The sequence below is a fragment of the Gopherus flavomarginatus genome, chromosome 3, assembly GCF_025201925.1.
Source record: "Gopherus flavomarginatus isolate rGopFla2 chromosome 3, rGopFla2.mat.asm, whole genome shotgun sequence".
Lineage (NCBI taxonomy): Eukaryota > Metazoa > Chordata > Testudines > Testudinidae > Gopherus > Gopherus flavomarginatus.
In genome coordinates this window covers 162056770-162072803 of record NC_066619.1, presented here as the reverse complement: position 1 = coordinate 162072803, position 16034 = coordinate 162056770, and the positions used below count along the sequence as shown (strand labels likewise).

Genomic DNA, 16034 nt, shown 5'->3' with positions numbered 1-16034 from the left:
GGTGGTTCCGGGAAACGCGAGAGCAAACCGCGGTGAAGCTGGTCTCCTTTCCCGGTTTGCTCTCGCGTTCCCGGAACCACCCAGCAAACCTCAGGGAAGGAGACCTGCTTGCTCGGGGTTCGGGGAACGCGAGAGCAAACCGCGGCGAAGCTGGTCTCCTTTCCCGGTTTGCTCTCGCGTTCCCGGAACCACCCAGCAAACCTCAGGGAAGGAGACCTGCTTGCTCGGGGTTCGGGGAACGCGAGAGCAAACCGGGGAAGGAGACCAGCTTGATTACCAGAGGCTTCCTCAGGTATGCTGGGATACCTGCTTATTCCACAGAGGTCAAGAAAAGCGCTGGTAAGTGTCTATATTTGATTACCAGCGCTGGATCACCAGCGCTGGATCCTCTACACCCGAGACAAAACGGGAGTACGGCCAGCGCTGCAAACAGGGAGTTGCAGCGCTGGTGGTGCCCTGCAGATGTGTACACCTCCTAAGTTGCAGCGCTGTAACTCCCTCACCAGCGCTGCAACTTTCTGATGTAGACAAGCCCCTAGTCTGCTGAGTTACTGGTGGTGAGCGGCGCCAGCCAGCCCCACACAAGCAGAAAACTGAGCACCAGGTGGGGCTAGGTTTCGCTTCTCAGCAGCTGATTGCCCCCACCAGGAAACCGAAACCGAAAGTAGCAGCGACCTGGAGGCGGAATCCGAAACTTGCAGCTGGAGCTGCAGGAGGGAGAAATAGAAACTTAGTGGAGTGGAGCGGGCTCCCCTCCCGGGGCGGCTTTCCCAGCCGGCTGCACACACCCAGAGGAAACCACCTCACCCCCGAGCCCTGCCCTGCCCAGCGCCCGGGGCCAGGGAAAAGCACCGCCCAGATCCCCCGCTGCACCCAGCGCCCCGCATCGCCCCATGCGCCTGGCCCCGTCCTCCCCTCCCCGGGGGCGCCCGGCACTCTCCAGCCTCTTACCTGGCGTATAGCTGCCCCGCTGCCCCGGGCGGAGCTTCCTGCCTAGCTGCCCGCGGGCGTTGGCCCCGCAGGAGCAGACGGTGCCGTCCGGCCGCAGCAGGAGCGTGTGGTGCTCCCCGCAAGCCGCTTCCAGCAGGGTCCAGCCCCCGCTGGGCTCGGGCCCCGGGCGGCAGCGCACCGGCCCGGCGGCTGCCGCCTCGCCCAGCCCCAGCTGCCCCCAGGAGCCGGCTCCCCAGCAGTACGACATGCTGGGCCGGTGGCTGCTGCTGCTTCCCCCGGGCTCTGCCCCGCCACCTCGGGGGAACCTGCCTCCGCCCTCCTGTGTCAAGCCGGCCCCTTGCCTGCCTGCCCTGCCTTGGAGCTGCAGGGGGGAGGGAAGGAGGGAGCTTTCCCAGGGCCAGCGCTTCCATTTAGGCGACTTAGGCGGCCGTCTCGGGCACCAGGATTTGGGAGGGTGGCATTTTGCTACCCTCAGTGCAAATTGGCGGCGGGGGGTCCTTCCGCGCTCCGGGTCTTCGGCAGCAATTCTACGGCGGGTCCTTCACTCGCTCCGGGACCCGCTGCCGAAGTGCCCCAAAGACTGGGAGTGGGGAAGGACCCCCTACTGCAGAATTGCTGCTGCCAACCGGGAGCGCAGAAGGACCCCCGCCTAGGGCGCCAAAAACCCTGGTGCTGTTCCTGAGCTTTCCTTGCAGCCCCTTCCCTGGCATTACTAGGGGCATTTGAGGAGAGAGGCACCCAGGGTAGCGGGGAACCCAACTCCCAAGGGATGGAGACACCCAACTGCTCTTTGTGCCTTTGGAAATCTCTCCCCTAAGTGCCTCTAAAGTGTGTGTATAGAAACAAAGCCCTAGCCCTGCAGTCTACCCCAAATCAGAAAACAGCCCCCAGCCAACCAGAGATAACAGAATCAAACTACTTGCCCTTCTTTGTCAACTAAAAGCATTAGCCCCATCCTGCTCCTAAAGCTGCGCTCTGCTGCGGCCATCTGGAGTGCCACTGCTTTGCAATGGGCTTTGTGTGGGCACATGAAACCCACCCACCTGAAAGCAGCTGCAGCCTTACACTGTAACTAAGGCCACGTCTACACTACAGAGCTTAGTCAGTGCCAATAGAGCCACCTATTACATCTATCTTTCTCCTGGCTTATGGTGTGTCTGCATGTGGTTTGATCCTTGTGGATGAGTAATCTGCTTAGTTGAACATGTACACCAGCATGGAGCTATCTGGAAGTCAGCTGTCCGCCTACAAGGATCAGTCAGTAGTATTGTAGGGTCCTATGCCATTTCATCCAGAACCGCCTAAACGGACTGGTTAGGGGCCTGATCGTGCAGATGCTTAGCGTGTGCATAGTTTCACTCAAACCATTTCAACAATAGGTTCTAAATTTTGAAATTCATCCTCCTAGTGGATATCGCTACGCTCACAAAACTTTGTAGGATAGACCAGCTGATACTCTGTTAAAGGAAGCCATGTTTGCAGCTGGTCAACTTCAGAGAGGTTCTAAATTTTTGCCAAGCAACTGGGGCTAATCAAAGCCTAAATCTTAAGCACATGGGTAATTTACTCACATGAACAGTACCATGGAAATCAACAGGATTACTCACATGGGCAAAATTACACACATTTAAATGTTTGCAGGATTGGGGACCTTGACTCTAGTAGGGATCTAATTTTGATGTGATTAAAATGGCAGAACTTTCCTAGGATGGATGCAGTTATACTGGCATAAGTGGTCTGTCTGCTACTACTTGGAACCACTTAAATCCTACTTTTTTTATTTAAGAAAATCACTTTTTACTTATTAATTAACTCAGAGTATGCGTTAATACCTGGGGGAGCATATCTGTGCATTCTATCAGTGTTATAGAGGGCGAACAATTTATGAGTTTACCCTGTATAAGCTTTATACAGGGTAAAACAGATTTATTTGGGGTTTGGACCCCATTGGGAGCTGGGCATCTGAGTGTTAAAGACAGGACCACTTCCGTTAGTTGCTTTCAGGTAAACCTGCAGCTGTGGGGCAAGTAATTCAGACCCTGGGTCTGTGCTGGAACAGACAGGAGTGTCTGGCTCAGGAAGACAGAGTGCTGGGGTCCTGAGCTGGCAGGGAAAGCAGGGCTAGAAGTAGGCTTGGCACATCCAGTGGCAGCTCCCAGAAGGGTTTCTGTGATCCAACCCATTACAATCACAATAGTTCCTTCTGGGCTTGGAATCTATGAATGTCAGACAGTTCTCACAGTGCAACTTGGATAATTCATAAAGTGGACTCAACAGCTGACAAGAGCTTCTGTGTTCAGGGTCAAGATGCTGGTGATTTCTGGAATGTGTTCTCATTCATTGCAATGTATTATAATGCACAGACTAACTTCTGTTTGAAATATGATTAGAGTCAGAGTAACAGTCCTCACTTGGGGTTGGTCAGGAAGTGTGGCCTAGTGGTTGGGGCTATGACCCATGCCCAGCAGAGGGATTGTTGTTAGAAGTGCCCAGGCCCTCCTACTCCACTAGGCTCCAACCTAGGGTCTTTTGGGGCTACTAGTGATCTGGCACCAAAGCAGCTTAAGGCTGTCTTCCCTGAGCCACCTCCCACCCCCCAAGGCTAGCTCAGTCCAAGGCTTGCCCCCTGCTGGGGTAGTCCAAACCAAGAGAATAAAAATGGATTACCAATGTCGACTCCAGGATCCATATGTGGGGGAGAGGGAAATGCTTCCTTCTCTGGCTGTTTCTGGGGTGGGTCCTCCCTTCCTTCAGGGAGGGCCCTTTGGGGCAGTTATCTTAGAGATTTCAGCCTTCCCTTTGCTCTGCACTGCAGGAATCACAGGTCTGCCCCCAAATGAGCTGTTTCCCTCTCTTTTAATTCCTCTGCCACATGGAGTTTTGCTGCAGCTGTGGCAGGCAGGGCTGGCTGGGCCCAAAGTAATTCGTTACCCCCTTGGTGCCCAGTGTGGGGTTTGTACACCCCATCACACACAATCTAAGGCATGATTTAATGCCCCATTATGAAATGAGTTTTTTTAGCTGTTTATGGAGCCATTTGGTCACACGGACTCCTTTCTGATACATTCCATCTCTTTCCTCTTCCCTGAGCCCTTTCCCGTCACAATCACACAAGATGATGCATCATGTCACTTTAGCCCACGACATGAACACTTAGGGTGACACACAAACATCAGAACTGGTGAGCTCCCATACTCCCTTTTGGATTTACTTTATCACTAGCTGAGAGCAGAAGAGCAATCCCTGTCCTGCAGGCCCAGAGCCAGGCCCTGAAAAAGATTATCTAACTGTATAAGTGTGTAGCTGGATCACAACTAAGGGATGTTTAAAATCACTTCATAATGGTCTACTGAAACATGCCTTAGACTCTGGCTCAAACCATCTTTCAAACAGAAGTTAGTCTGTGCATTATAATACATTGCACTCAGATGAGAACACATTCCAAAATAATCAACATCTTGACCTTGAACACTGAAGCTCTTGTCAGCTGTTGAGTCCAGTTTATGAATTAGCCAAGTTGCACTGTGAGAACTGCCTGACATTCATAGACTCCAAGGCCAGAAGAGACTATTGTGATTATCTGGTCTGACCTCTTGTATAATACAGGCCCTAGAACTTCCCTGAGTTAATTCCTGCTTCAAGTCTAGTAGCTGTGGTTGAACTAGCATATATTTTTTAGAAAAACATCATAACGCCAAACAGAAAAACATGTATAACAATGATTCAATGTTGAAAGGAACAGATTGACACTAGCACCTGATCAGCATCACTAGTGATATTATTAAGGAAACTCTGTCAACTTGAAATCTAGCTAATTTAAAAAAAATATGTCGAGTAGTTTCAGATGCTATTCCTGTCCCTGGCTTCATCTGATAGTTTTGTGGTTTTATAACTTCGTTTTCCTATTTTAAACATGTATCGTCACTCACCTGTTACTGTGTGAAAACCCCAGACAACCAAAAGGACAAACTGACTAATAAAGGCTGCACGTCAATAATTTTGGCTCAACTCATATGTATACATATGTGGGACAACTCATATGTATACATCTATTCTTGTGCTCTAGTATTTGCAGGATCAGGGCCTTACAGGTGAGACAGTGAAACTGGCTAGGCACAAAGAGCTACTGAATGCACAAGCTGAAAAAAAAGGAGGAATTATATATTTTTCATTATTCCAGTCATTCTTGATGTTACTTGCAACAATATTAGTAAAACATTTTTGAACAGAAGTGGGATTTTTAAGTTGATTGTCCAGAGTTATTTTTTAACCATAACTACTATTTATTGTTGGGTTTTGTTCTGCCACCCATGACCATAGTATCTGAGTGCCTTCCATGTAAAATCAATAGCAATTGCAAAGTCCTTTGTGGACTTCATGGAGTCTCTGGCACTTCTTCCTTTTCAAAAGTCTGCTTAGGACTGGTTTGGGGATTTTTTGGGGTGGTGGTGGGAGAATTGGTAGAGTCTGGGAATGAAAGGGGTGTTTGAATTGTGAGCATCACTTTGGTCTTAAAGAGGAAGGTTTTGCAGCATTTTCTAAAGATGGTCAGCTGCTGGATTTGCATGATCTCCTCTGGAGGATTGTTCCGTAGCTAGATCCTCTTGATGGAAGATACTTTGTCCCCAACTCTCACATGTCTTGTCCTGGGTGTTGTGATCTGCATTGTCCCAGAGGAGTGCTGATATCACAGTGATTCATAGATGGAAATTCAGTCTTTGATAAAGCTGGGGCTTGAGGTATTAATTGCTTTGGAGATTAGAATCAGGGCCTTAAACTGGTATGGGAAACTTACTGAGAGGCAGTGAAGGGACCTATGCCTGGGCTTGATGTGCTTGCAGTAGTGTGAGCTATAGAGAAATTGGACAGTCGCTTTCTGTACCAGTTGGAGAACGTGCATCATCTTCACATTTAGCTCTGATACAATGAGTTAGGAGGTATGTCTATGCTGCAATCCGGGTATGTGACAGCAGCATGTGTAGACATTCCCAAGTTTAGTTTTTTCTAGCTAGAACGAGTACCAATGACAGGTTTCAGAGTAGCAGCCGTGTTAGTCTGTATCCGCAAAAAGAACAGGAGTTCTTGTGGCACCTTAGAGACTAACAAATTTAGTCTCTAAGGTGCCACAGGTACTCCTGTTCTTTTCACAAGTACCAACAGCAGTGAAGCCGTGGCAGCACGGACTTTGGTATAGGACAGCTACCTGTGTAAGTACCCCTTCACTGCTATTGTACTCACAGCTAGCAAGATTAAAGCTAGCTCAGTTATGGCTGCATGTGCTACAGTCACATCTCCAGCTGCAGTGTAAACATACCCACAGTAATCCACCCTAGAGATAACAATTGCATGCATACTGTGGGTAGGGCCCCAGCTGGGAAGAAGAGACAGAGTTTCCTGGCAAGCTGGAGGTGAAAGAAAGCATTTTTGGAAACTGATGCTACTGGACTAGCCAAGTATAGTGAGGAGTCAAACAGGGCCCATGGGCTTCGCACCACTCTGATGAACGCGGGTTGTGTGCCTTTGAGGGCAGCTGTTTGATCTTGGCCAGCTATTTCAATAACACGCTTCTGTAAACAATTAGCTTTCTTCTTTCAAGCCCTTAGGATTTATGTGAGCAAGCTAACAGAGATTACGTCAAAACTGACATTGTTCCCTCTCCTTTACATTAGAACAGATCTTTAATAACTAATTGTATTTAACAAAATCAAGGGCTAGTCGGACACATAACTTGATTATTGTTCCTTCTTTTTCACCGTATTCCACACACACAAAAGTCATTTTAGGGAATAAATATTACCCCTGCTATATGACTGCAGCCAAATAACCTATTTTATGTAGTAAGCTTACTGCCCTTACAGCATTGTTTCCCAAGAGTGCAGGATGCACCCTCCTGGAGGGGCATGGCAGACTAGCGGGGGGAGGGAGGGAAGAGTTGGGACAGAGCTTTCAACTGTTCTCCAGAACCTCAGCTTTCAGTTGTTTTAAAAAGCAAGTCTCTAGTTATTCTAGTTGTGAAAAAGAGCATGAAAAATATGGTCTGCATGTAAATGATGTGGTAATGTCTGCCTGAATTTGCAGAGGCTGAAGCAATAACTCTGAGGCTACGTCTACGCTATAGGATAAATTCGAATTATCTTAAACCGATTTTATAAAACAGATATTATAAAGTCGATTGTGCGCGTCCACACTAGGCACATTAATTCGGTGGTGTGCGTCCATAGTCCGAGGCTAGCGTCGATTTCTGGAGCGGTGCATTGTGGGTAGCTACTGTAAAATAATGAGGCCAATAACATCGATTTGCATCCACACTAACCCTAATCCGATATAGTAATATCGATTTTAGCATTACTCCTCTCGTTTTGTAGGAGTACAGAAATCGTTTTAAAGAGCCCTTTAAATCGATATAAAGAGCAGTGTAGTGTGGACGGGTGCAGCGTTAAATCAATTTAACGCTGTTAAAATCAGTTTAACAGCGTAGTGTAGACCAGGCCTGAGATGTGACCTGCCCCATTCATTTCAATGTTGCCTGCTAACTCAGATACCAGTGCTGATACTTCAAATGTCAACATTGTAAACGTTTGTGGAGCTTGTCAAAGCATGTAAGACAACAAAGGAAGAGACCCGAGGAAGAGCTCTGTAAAGCTTGAAAGCCTGTCCCTTCCACCAACAGAGGTTGGTCCACTAAAAGATATTACCTCGCTCACCTTGTCTCTCTCAGGAAAGGAAAGGTCATATTATGAGGAGCTACACCTGTGTTTCCTCAGGTGTACGGTGCACAGAGGTCTAGCTGGAGATGAATACATGTAAATAGGTTGGTCTTTACTAGTACATGGCAGCATTCTGAGGTGAAGGGCAGAGCAAACAGTTATTTTCCTGAAAGAGGGAGTTGGCTTTCAAAAATGAGGGAAATGCTACCCTAGAGATTAACTTTCCAAACTATTTTGAAAGGGCTTAAAGAGTTAAGTAATAAAATCAATTGTCTGTAACTCTACAGTGCCTCAAGTGTATATCCGTGTGATCATCTGAATCATAAATACAATAACCAAGAAGTTTGAACAGAAAAGCCTGATTGTTGTTGCGTTCCCTTGCCATGCGCTGAAGAGGATAAGATGATTTCAAGGCCTTCAGTGTTTTGAAAAGTCACCTGTGCACAAAACCAGTACTGCAAGGCTTGAATCTCAAGGTTACTTTACTTAACTTCTGTTATTATCTAAGTTGGTTGATATATATGCCTAGATTCTGCACTGCTGCATGACTAGACTTCAGTAGGTTTGTATGCTGAGTTGTAGTTTCATACTGTTTCACTAGATGGCATTGCACATCAGAATGTACCCATCCACAGACTGAATCACTGTAATATTGCATCAGCTTTCACAAGATTGAAGCACTGAGACACGCAATTGATAGTTGACATAAGTTTTATCTTCCCTGAGGAAGAAATGGGCTTCATTTTGAGTAGAGCTGTGATGATTCCTTGAACTGGAATATGTTTATACACAAGTCCTCCCATGTCCTTACTTTATGGATCCCCACAGGCCTGGAAATACAGAGAGATTAGATACTCATAATTCCTGGAGTATGTTGTTCCACTTAGATTATGAAGAATTTTTAGTTCATATTCAAATGATTAGTAAAATGTTAGTTGTCTTTCAGACTGTCCCAAAGTACTACATAATAAAGTTTTAAATAATCCATTTTTAAAACTATAAATGTTTTAATTTTTTAAAGCTATTTTTATCTCATGAGGACTCTGACCCAAACCCCGATGTTCAAACATCCCAGAACTTTGGGGCTGTTCAGACCTCAACCTTGTAACTCAGGCCCATCTTTGTGTTATACAGTCAAACTCATTCCTTAGTGTCTGAAGCGTGTTATCTGTTGAAACTGATGCTTTCCTTTTCAGCTTTCTCCTTTTCTGTGGCATTCGCTGTCTTTGAGATAATTGATACTCAAGGTCCAGCTGCTTTCAGAAACTCATAGTTTAAAATGCATGCACGCACCTGCACACCGCTTTATGATCCTTTACAGCTATTTGAATATATTTCGGGGTTATTGTTGTTAAGTTATCCGGTTTTCTTCGAGTTGGTGGCGGCAGCTATATAAAGACATCAGTCACCACAGTGTAGGCTGATGAGAGATACCTCTGGATGTATTCTGTAATCAGTCTGTGGAATTTACTCCTGTAGAAAATCACTGAGGCAAACAGTTTAGTGCTGTAGCTAAGGGGTCTGGAATATGAAGAAGTATATTATTAATAGATTTTAGGGCTGGAAGAGATCATTATGATCAACTAGTCTAGTGTTTCTCAACTGGTGCTTGTGACAACTGGGGGGGGTCACAAAGATGTTAACATTTTATTACAATCCAAAGCAAAGAAAATCTCATTTCCCAACTAGTCACACACTCTTACCCTTAAGATCAAGTATTCCCTCTCCTCATGCTCACTCACTCTTTCTCATACACAGCCTATCACTGTTAACATTGCTAAATCTTTTTGTAGCCTTATTTTTATAATGCAAATAATGAGGGAGTTGTGAATATTTCTGACTTCAACTAAGGGGTCATGTGCCTGAAAAAACACTGAGAAATGCTGATCTAATCTGATCTAGGCAGCTATAGTAAATGTAACCAGGGCAGTTACGCTAAGCTCAGATGCTAGGTGAAAATGTATCACAAGGAAAATTGGCTATCAGACTTCAGGATACAAGTTGATCTCTTGCAGAGAGGCATCAAGGAAAGTTTCTTCATGCAGTAGCATTACAAAATTGGCTAGATTCAGTCACAGGGTATTTGGCTTTCTCTAAGGGAAGATGTATAGGCCACTGTCAGAGGCAAGATACCAGACTGGGCAGAGCAGTTGTCTATTTTAGAGTACGTTTACACTACAAGCAACACAGCAGCTCACCTGTGGTGCTGCCGCTGTAGCGTAGATATTTGCTACAGTGAGAGAAGGGTTTTCCCCCTCACTATAGTTAATCTATCCCCTCAAGAGGTGGTAGCTAGGTCGAGGGAAGAATTCTTCCTTTGACCTACCACTATCTACAGTGGGACTTAGCTTGGCTTGACCATTTCTCTCAGGGGTGTGAATTTTCCACATCCCAAGAGACATAGCTAGGTCAACCTAAGTTTTAAGTGTAGACTGGGTCTCAATGTGGCCACTTGTACGTTCCTATAAAGCTGCAGCTGAAAGTGTAGATGATCGCAGACATTGGGGCTTTTAGGTCCTAAGGAGTCAGAACTCCTGGCTTTCATAATCACTTTCAGTTAACACATATTAAGATTGTGTCTGGGGGTGGGGGATAGGATGGTTAAGTTGTGTTGGTCTCATGGCTGGTAATTAGTTGATGTGTGCTAAGGTGGTAGGAGCCATGCTTCTGTTTTGGCCTATTTATATTTTATACTTCCTGTGCTTGTATTTTTAAATGCATGTCGCAGGTGCCAAGAGCTTTGGATGGAGTTTTAGGGTGGAGTATCTTTTAGAAAAAGAATACAAATAAAATACGGTAGATGAATTGACTATAATAAGTAGCAGAGGGATGATTCTCAAATATTTTGGTTACACTTTATCATACAGTGTCTAATTATACGGTAGTTCCATGGAATTACAGTGTAATTGCAGTGGTTATGCTCTTTTGGTAACTAATTGGCCCAAATTCATATTAATGTAGGTTAGTGACATGACTGAATTACTAAATACATTTTTTTATACTCTAGGTGCATTATCTACACTGGCTTTACGTTATAGTTTCTCTCAGTCCTGTGGGCTTACTCATACTCCTATTCATGTCAATGGAAAACTCCCACTGATTTCAATTAGTGTTATTACAGGTATTAAACTCCAGACCTGCACTCCAATGGCAGGGATACCACAATGTAATTTCAGCCTCTGTATTATAAATTGTAACCAATTCTTTTTCTTTCCTTTTCTTTAGGTGTCTAATAATAAATTCCGACCCATGTTACTGTTGTTCCATAACCACATTGAGCCTGAGCCTGCATCCTTTACTGACACCCAGTTTATAGACAGCTGCTCTTAGTATTCCAAGCTCTGTGTGCTGATCATAGCGCAGCGTCCACACAAAAAAAATATCGGAGCTTCTCCTGAAGAAACATTACACCAAGGGGAAGGCTTAATAGTTAGAACTACGAATGGCTTAGCAAGAGACTATGGTTTAATGAATTACTGGCTCTGCAGTTGCTCTCTCAGGCTGAAATTCACTCTTATGTAGAGGACCTGTAAAAGGCCTACTCACCACTGCCATCAAGTCCTTCTTAAGACTTCAAAATAGGGCTTAAGTGGGAGTGTGATATAATCTGCAGGTGGCCTGCTGGCGCTCTGCACACAGGGCTGGCTCTAGGCACCAGCAAACCAAGCACGTGCTTGGGGAGGCATTCTGGTCATCTTTTTCTTTTTCTTTCTTTCTTTCTTTCTTTCTTTCTTTTGTTTTGGGCAGAAAAAGCCTAGAGCCGGCCCTGGCAGCAGCAGTGCGTTGTGCGCAAGGAGAGCCCTGGGGCCACTGTGGTTCACGCCACGGGGAAGCAGTGCCTGCACCTTGTGGCTGGGCCAGACAGGCTCTGAGCAGGGGACACTCGGGCTGGGGGCCGCCCCATGGGGCACACGGAGCCACCTGCAGGTGCTGCAGCGTGGCTGCCCTCCAGGGCAGCAGCCAGAAGCAGCAGCAGCAGCAGGGCCATAGAGGGCATGGCACTGCCATGCAGGGACCGCATCCTACTCTCTGGGGCTCTGCTCCCTCTGGGGCTGCCCTGCCCCAGCTCCTCATCCTCCTGCCAGGGCAGTCCCCCAGCTCTGCCCTCCCAGGTCCCAGCTGGTCCTGAAGGCAGGAGCCCTGTCTGGAGGGGCCCTGGGCTGAGGCATGGCCAGGGAGCCCCGCTGCTTACCCTGACCCTGCCAGAGCTGGACCGGCTGGAGGTGAGGGGAAAGTGGGCAGAGTCAGCACTGGTAGGGGGGAGCCTAGGTCTGAGGTGGCAGGGGGTGCGGGTGGGTGAGGCACTGGTGAGGGGCCAGCTCTAGGCTTTTCCCACCCAAAGCAAAAAAAAAAAAAAAAAAAAAGAGAAAAAACAATGGCCAGAATCCCATCCCTGAAAATGTGCCGCCTGAACACGTGATTGGTTTGCTGGTGCCTAGAGGCGGCCCTCATCCTTCCAAACGGCTTAGGAGCCAGGGCTGTGTTCACAGTGACAGCAAGCCAAGAGGGACAAGAAGGCCTCAGCAGCACTTTGAAAACAAATACAGCTGGAAAAAAAATAAGTCTGCTTTGTAGCTAACAGGGTATTATGATAATGTTAGTTACGCACAGGAAAGGAAGGGTCCCAATTTACCTCCTTAGCATCACGGTGGCTGACGGGGGGAGGGGGACGTGTCTGTTAACAGTGTGCCAGCTTGATTTCAATAGCTTTATGAAAAGGATTTGGTTATTAGGAATGGAAACATAAGATACATAGGAACAGCCACAATGGATCAAACCAGTGGTCCATCTAGCCCAGTGTCCTGTCTTCTGATAGTGGCCAATGGCAGGTGCTTCAGAGGGAATGAACAGAACATAGCAATCATCAACTGATCCATCCCTGTCATCTAGTCCCAACATCTGGCAGTCACAGGCTTTGCCATCTTGGCTAATAGCCATTGGTGGACCTAAAGGAAGAACCAGTTAAGGGAACATGCTATTTACCCAAATTCCCCTGTCACTTTTAACTGGTAATGGAATTGCTTTTCACTTGCTTTCCCAAGGGGATTGTTCAGTGTTGCTGTTATGACTGCTGCATTTTGGTGATGGGTAAGTATTGTATAAACAACAATAAGAAACAGATGCTGTCCTGCAGAACTTCCAAACTAAATAAAAAACACAGTGGGGAAAAGAGCTGAAACAAACAGAGTGAAAGTTGATCAACATCTTAGTATTACTGTTTGTGTTTTGTATACTGTAGATCGCATATCTGGATGCAGGACTGAGGCTATATAGAATCCCACTGAAACAGATGTTGATGCAGGATTAGGCTCCCAAGGACCAGATTTTTGAAGGTACCTGGCCACTGTAAAAGAGTGGCCTCCTCCTGGGCACCTCCTCATGGCAGCCTTACTAATAGCCCCTTGCCTCAGTTTCCCTCTTAGATAACCCAAAGGATTCCACTTCAGGATCTTACTTAAACAATTCTCCTCTTGGGGGGCAGTTTATTACAAGAACAGTGTGCAGATAGACTATAACTAAAGTCCCAGAACATTGTTCATATCACACCAGGGCACATAGTCCTTGTTTTCCCTGTATCCCACAGTGTCTTTCATCACAGCTAGGCCCTTATCCAGTCTCTTCTCTCTCTCTCTCCCAGGACAGCCACTGCGGCGAGGAGCAGGAACTCCCACTCTCTGCTGGGAGCATGCCTCATTCCCCTAGCCATCTCACTGCTACTCAGGCCTGGTCTACACTATGCATTTAAACCAAATTTAGCAGCGTTAAACCGATTTAACCCTTCACCCGTCCACACAACAAGGCCCTTTATATTGATCTAAAGCGCTCTTTAAACTGGTTTCTGAACTTCTCTCCAACAAGAGGAGTAGCGCTGAAATCGGTATTGCTATGTCGGATTAGGGTTAGTGTGTCCGCAAATCGATGGTATTGGCCTCCGGGCGGTATCCCACAGTGCACCATTGTGACCACTCTGGAAAGCAATCTGAACTCGGATGCACTGGCCAGGTAAACAGGAAAAGCCCTGCGAACTTTTGAATTTAATTTCCTATTTGCCCAGCGTGGAGCTCCGTTCAGCATGGATGGCGATACAGTCCCAAATCCAAAAAGAGCGCCAGCATGGACCATTTGGGAGATACTGGATCTGATCGCTGTAAGGGGAGACAAATCTGTTCTATCAGAGCTCCGTTACAGAAGACGAAATGACAAAGCATTTGAAAAAATCTCCAGGCTATGATAGACAGAGGCCACAGCACAGTGCTGTGTGACAAGCGTAACGGAAAGCCAAAGAATCAAATGGACGCTCATTGAGGGAGGGACGTGGTACTGAGGACTCCAGCTATCCCACAGTCCCCACAGTCTCCGAAAATCATTTGCATTGTTGGCTGAGTTCCCAATGCCTGTAGGGTCAAACACATTGTCCGGGGTGGTTCAGGGTATATCTCATCAATTTACCCCTCCCCTCCGTGAAAGAAAAGGGAAAAAAAATCGTTTCTTGACTTTTTTCAATGTCACCGTATGGCTACTGCATGCTGCTGGTAAATGTGGTGCTGCGGCACTGAACAGCAGCATCCTCTCCCCTCTCCTCCCCGGTGGCAGACGGTACAGTACAAAATGACTGATAGCCCTGCTCATCATTCTGTGAGTGCTCCTGGCTGGCCTCGGTGAGGTCGGCCGGGGGCGCCTGGGTAAAAATAGGAATGACTCCCAGTCATTCCCGGCAGATGGTACAGAACAGCTGGTAACTGTCTTCATCATAGCAACTGGGTGCTGAGCTCCATCAGACCCCCCTTTCACAGGGCCGGATTTAGGAAGTGCGGGGCCCAATTCGAACAGTTTTGATGGGGCCCCGGCAGGGATGACTAAAACAAAAAAACACTTAAAAAAACTCCTTTCATTTCTTCCATGCATTATTTACTTTCCATGACTATATAAATAATAACATTATATATTACATACATTGCATCATATATTAATTAGCTGATTTGCACTTTCATATTAGGAAAATAATTTGTTTTGATAGTTGTACAACTGATTTTCTTCACTAATGTTTATTTTATTAAAATTTATAAAATATTTCCTTATTAATATAAAATTGTCCCCTCCTTCCCACCCCAGCACTGCCCAGCCCCGTGGAAACAAACCCTCCTTCCCCAGCTCCGCCGCTTCAAAACAAGGTGGGCGGTGGTGGGAAGAAACGGCACACATGGGGTGACCGGATCACAGCAGTAAAATAGGACCTACTCCCTCCCTGCTCAGCCCCACCATCACACCCCTCTTCACTCCCTAGCCCCCTGCTGGCTTGCTGCATCCCTCCTAGTCAGTTCTCCACCCACCACTCGCCTCCTTTCACCTTCTCCCTCCCCTGCCAGAAATCCGCATGCCCGCTCCTAGAACTCCTGCTGGCTCATTGCTTGCCCCTTTGCCCCTCCGCCACTTGCCCCCTCACCCTTCCCCCCAAGTATAAAGCCTCATTCAAAGACCCAGGGGTCACTATATTACTGCACACAGCAGTCAATCAGTGCAGTTGTAGATAAATCTCTGCATTATCCATTTTTGTACAACTTTTATATGACTTTGTATTGAACCTTGGTAATATGTTATAGCAGGCCGCAAAAGTAGTGTAATGAAGGTAAAAGAAAAATGTCTTTTTGCTAGGAGTAGAATAAGATCTTCCCCCCAGTTCATAATCAATTGCCCTGTTGAATGAATGAGGTGTGAATTAGGAAGATGTGGAAGGCAGCACCTCCAGACAGCTGCAACCCTTGAAGAGGGGCTGGGAGCCAGACCAAGGAGAGCTTTGCCCAGGCTGAGTGGGACGGAGTTTGGGTGCTGGGTGCAGGGTCCGGGCTGGGGCATGGGGTGGGGTGCAGGAAGGGTGGAGGGGTGCAGGCTCTAGGAGGGAGTGCGGAGGGGTGGGTGCAGGCTCTGGGACAGAGTTTGGGGGCCGGAGAGGGGGTGGTGGGTGCTTGAGGGGGGGAGGAGAGGGGAGGGGAGGGGACTGCCATCACATCTGGCATCCTCCTCTGCTGCCCCTCACCACAGCCTCGGTGAGGAATGGGGCTGCCCCTTGCCCAGTGTTTGCAGGAGTGGTGGCTGGAGGGAAACCCAGTCAAACTCTGGTTTTGCTCTTTCATTGATGGGTCACTTTAACCCCTTACACACCCTTCCCGCCTCTCTCACCCCCGTTTTCTACTGGGCTTGTTTGATCTTTTCTGTGGAGCCAGATGAAAACCACAAACACCAGTGAGAGCAACAGGCTGGAAGACTAGACTGAACCCACCACCCAGCCTAGTCTATCCCAGAGCCCAGGACTGAGGGCAAATGTTCCCACACCCCAAGGCCACCTGTTTCCACTCCTGGCCTCTCCCAGTGCTGCCA

General features: G+C 47.2%; 1 protein-coding gene across 1 annotated transcript in view; it reads right to left on the bottom strand.

Annotated features, from left to right (window-relative positions):
* The window catches only part of LOC127047362 (E3 ISG15--protein ligase HERC5-like), a 94581-nt gene extending 93383 nt beyond the window's left edge, over positions 1-1198 (bottom strand). The window contains exon 1 of the mRNA XM_050945481.1: positions 952-1198. Within this exon, the coding sequence (XP_050801438.1) occupies positions 952-1198 (247 nt within the window). The remainder of the gene's footprint in view (positions 1-951) is intronic.
* Positions 1199-16034: the final 14836 nt, after the last annotated feature.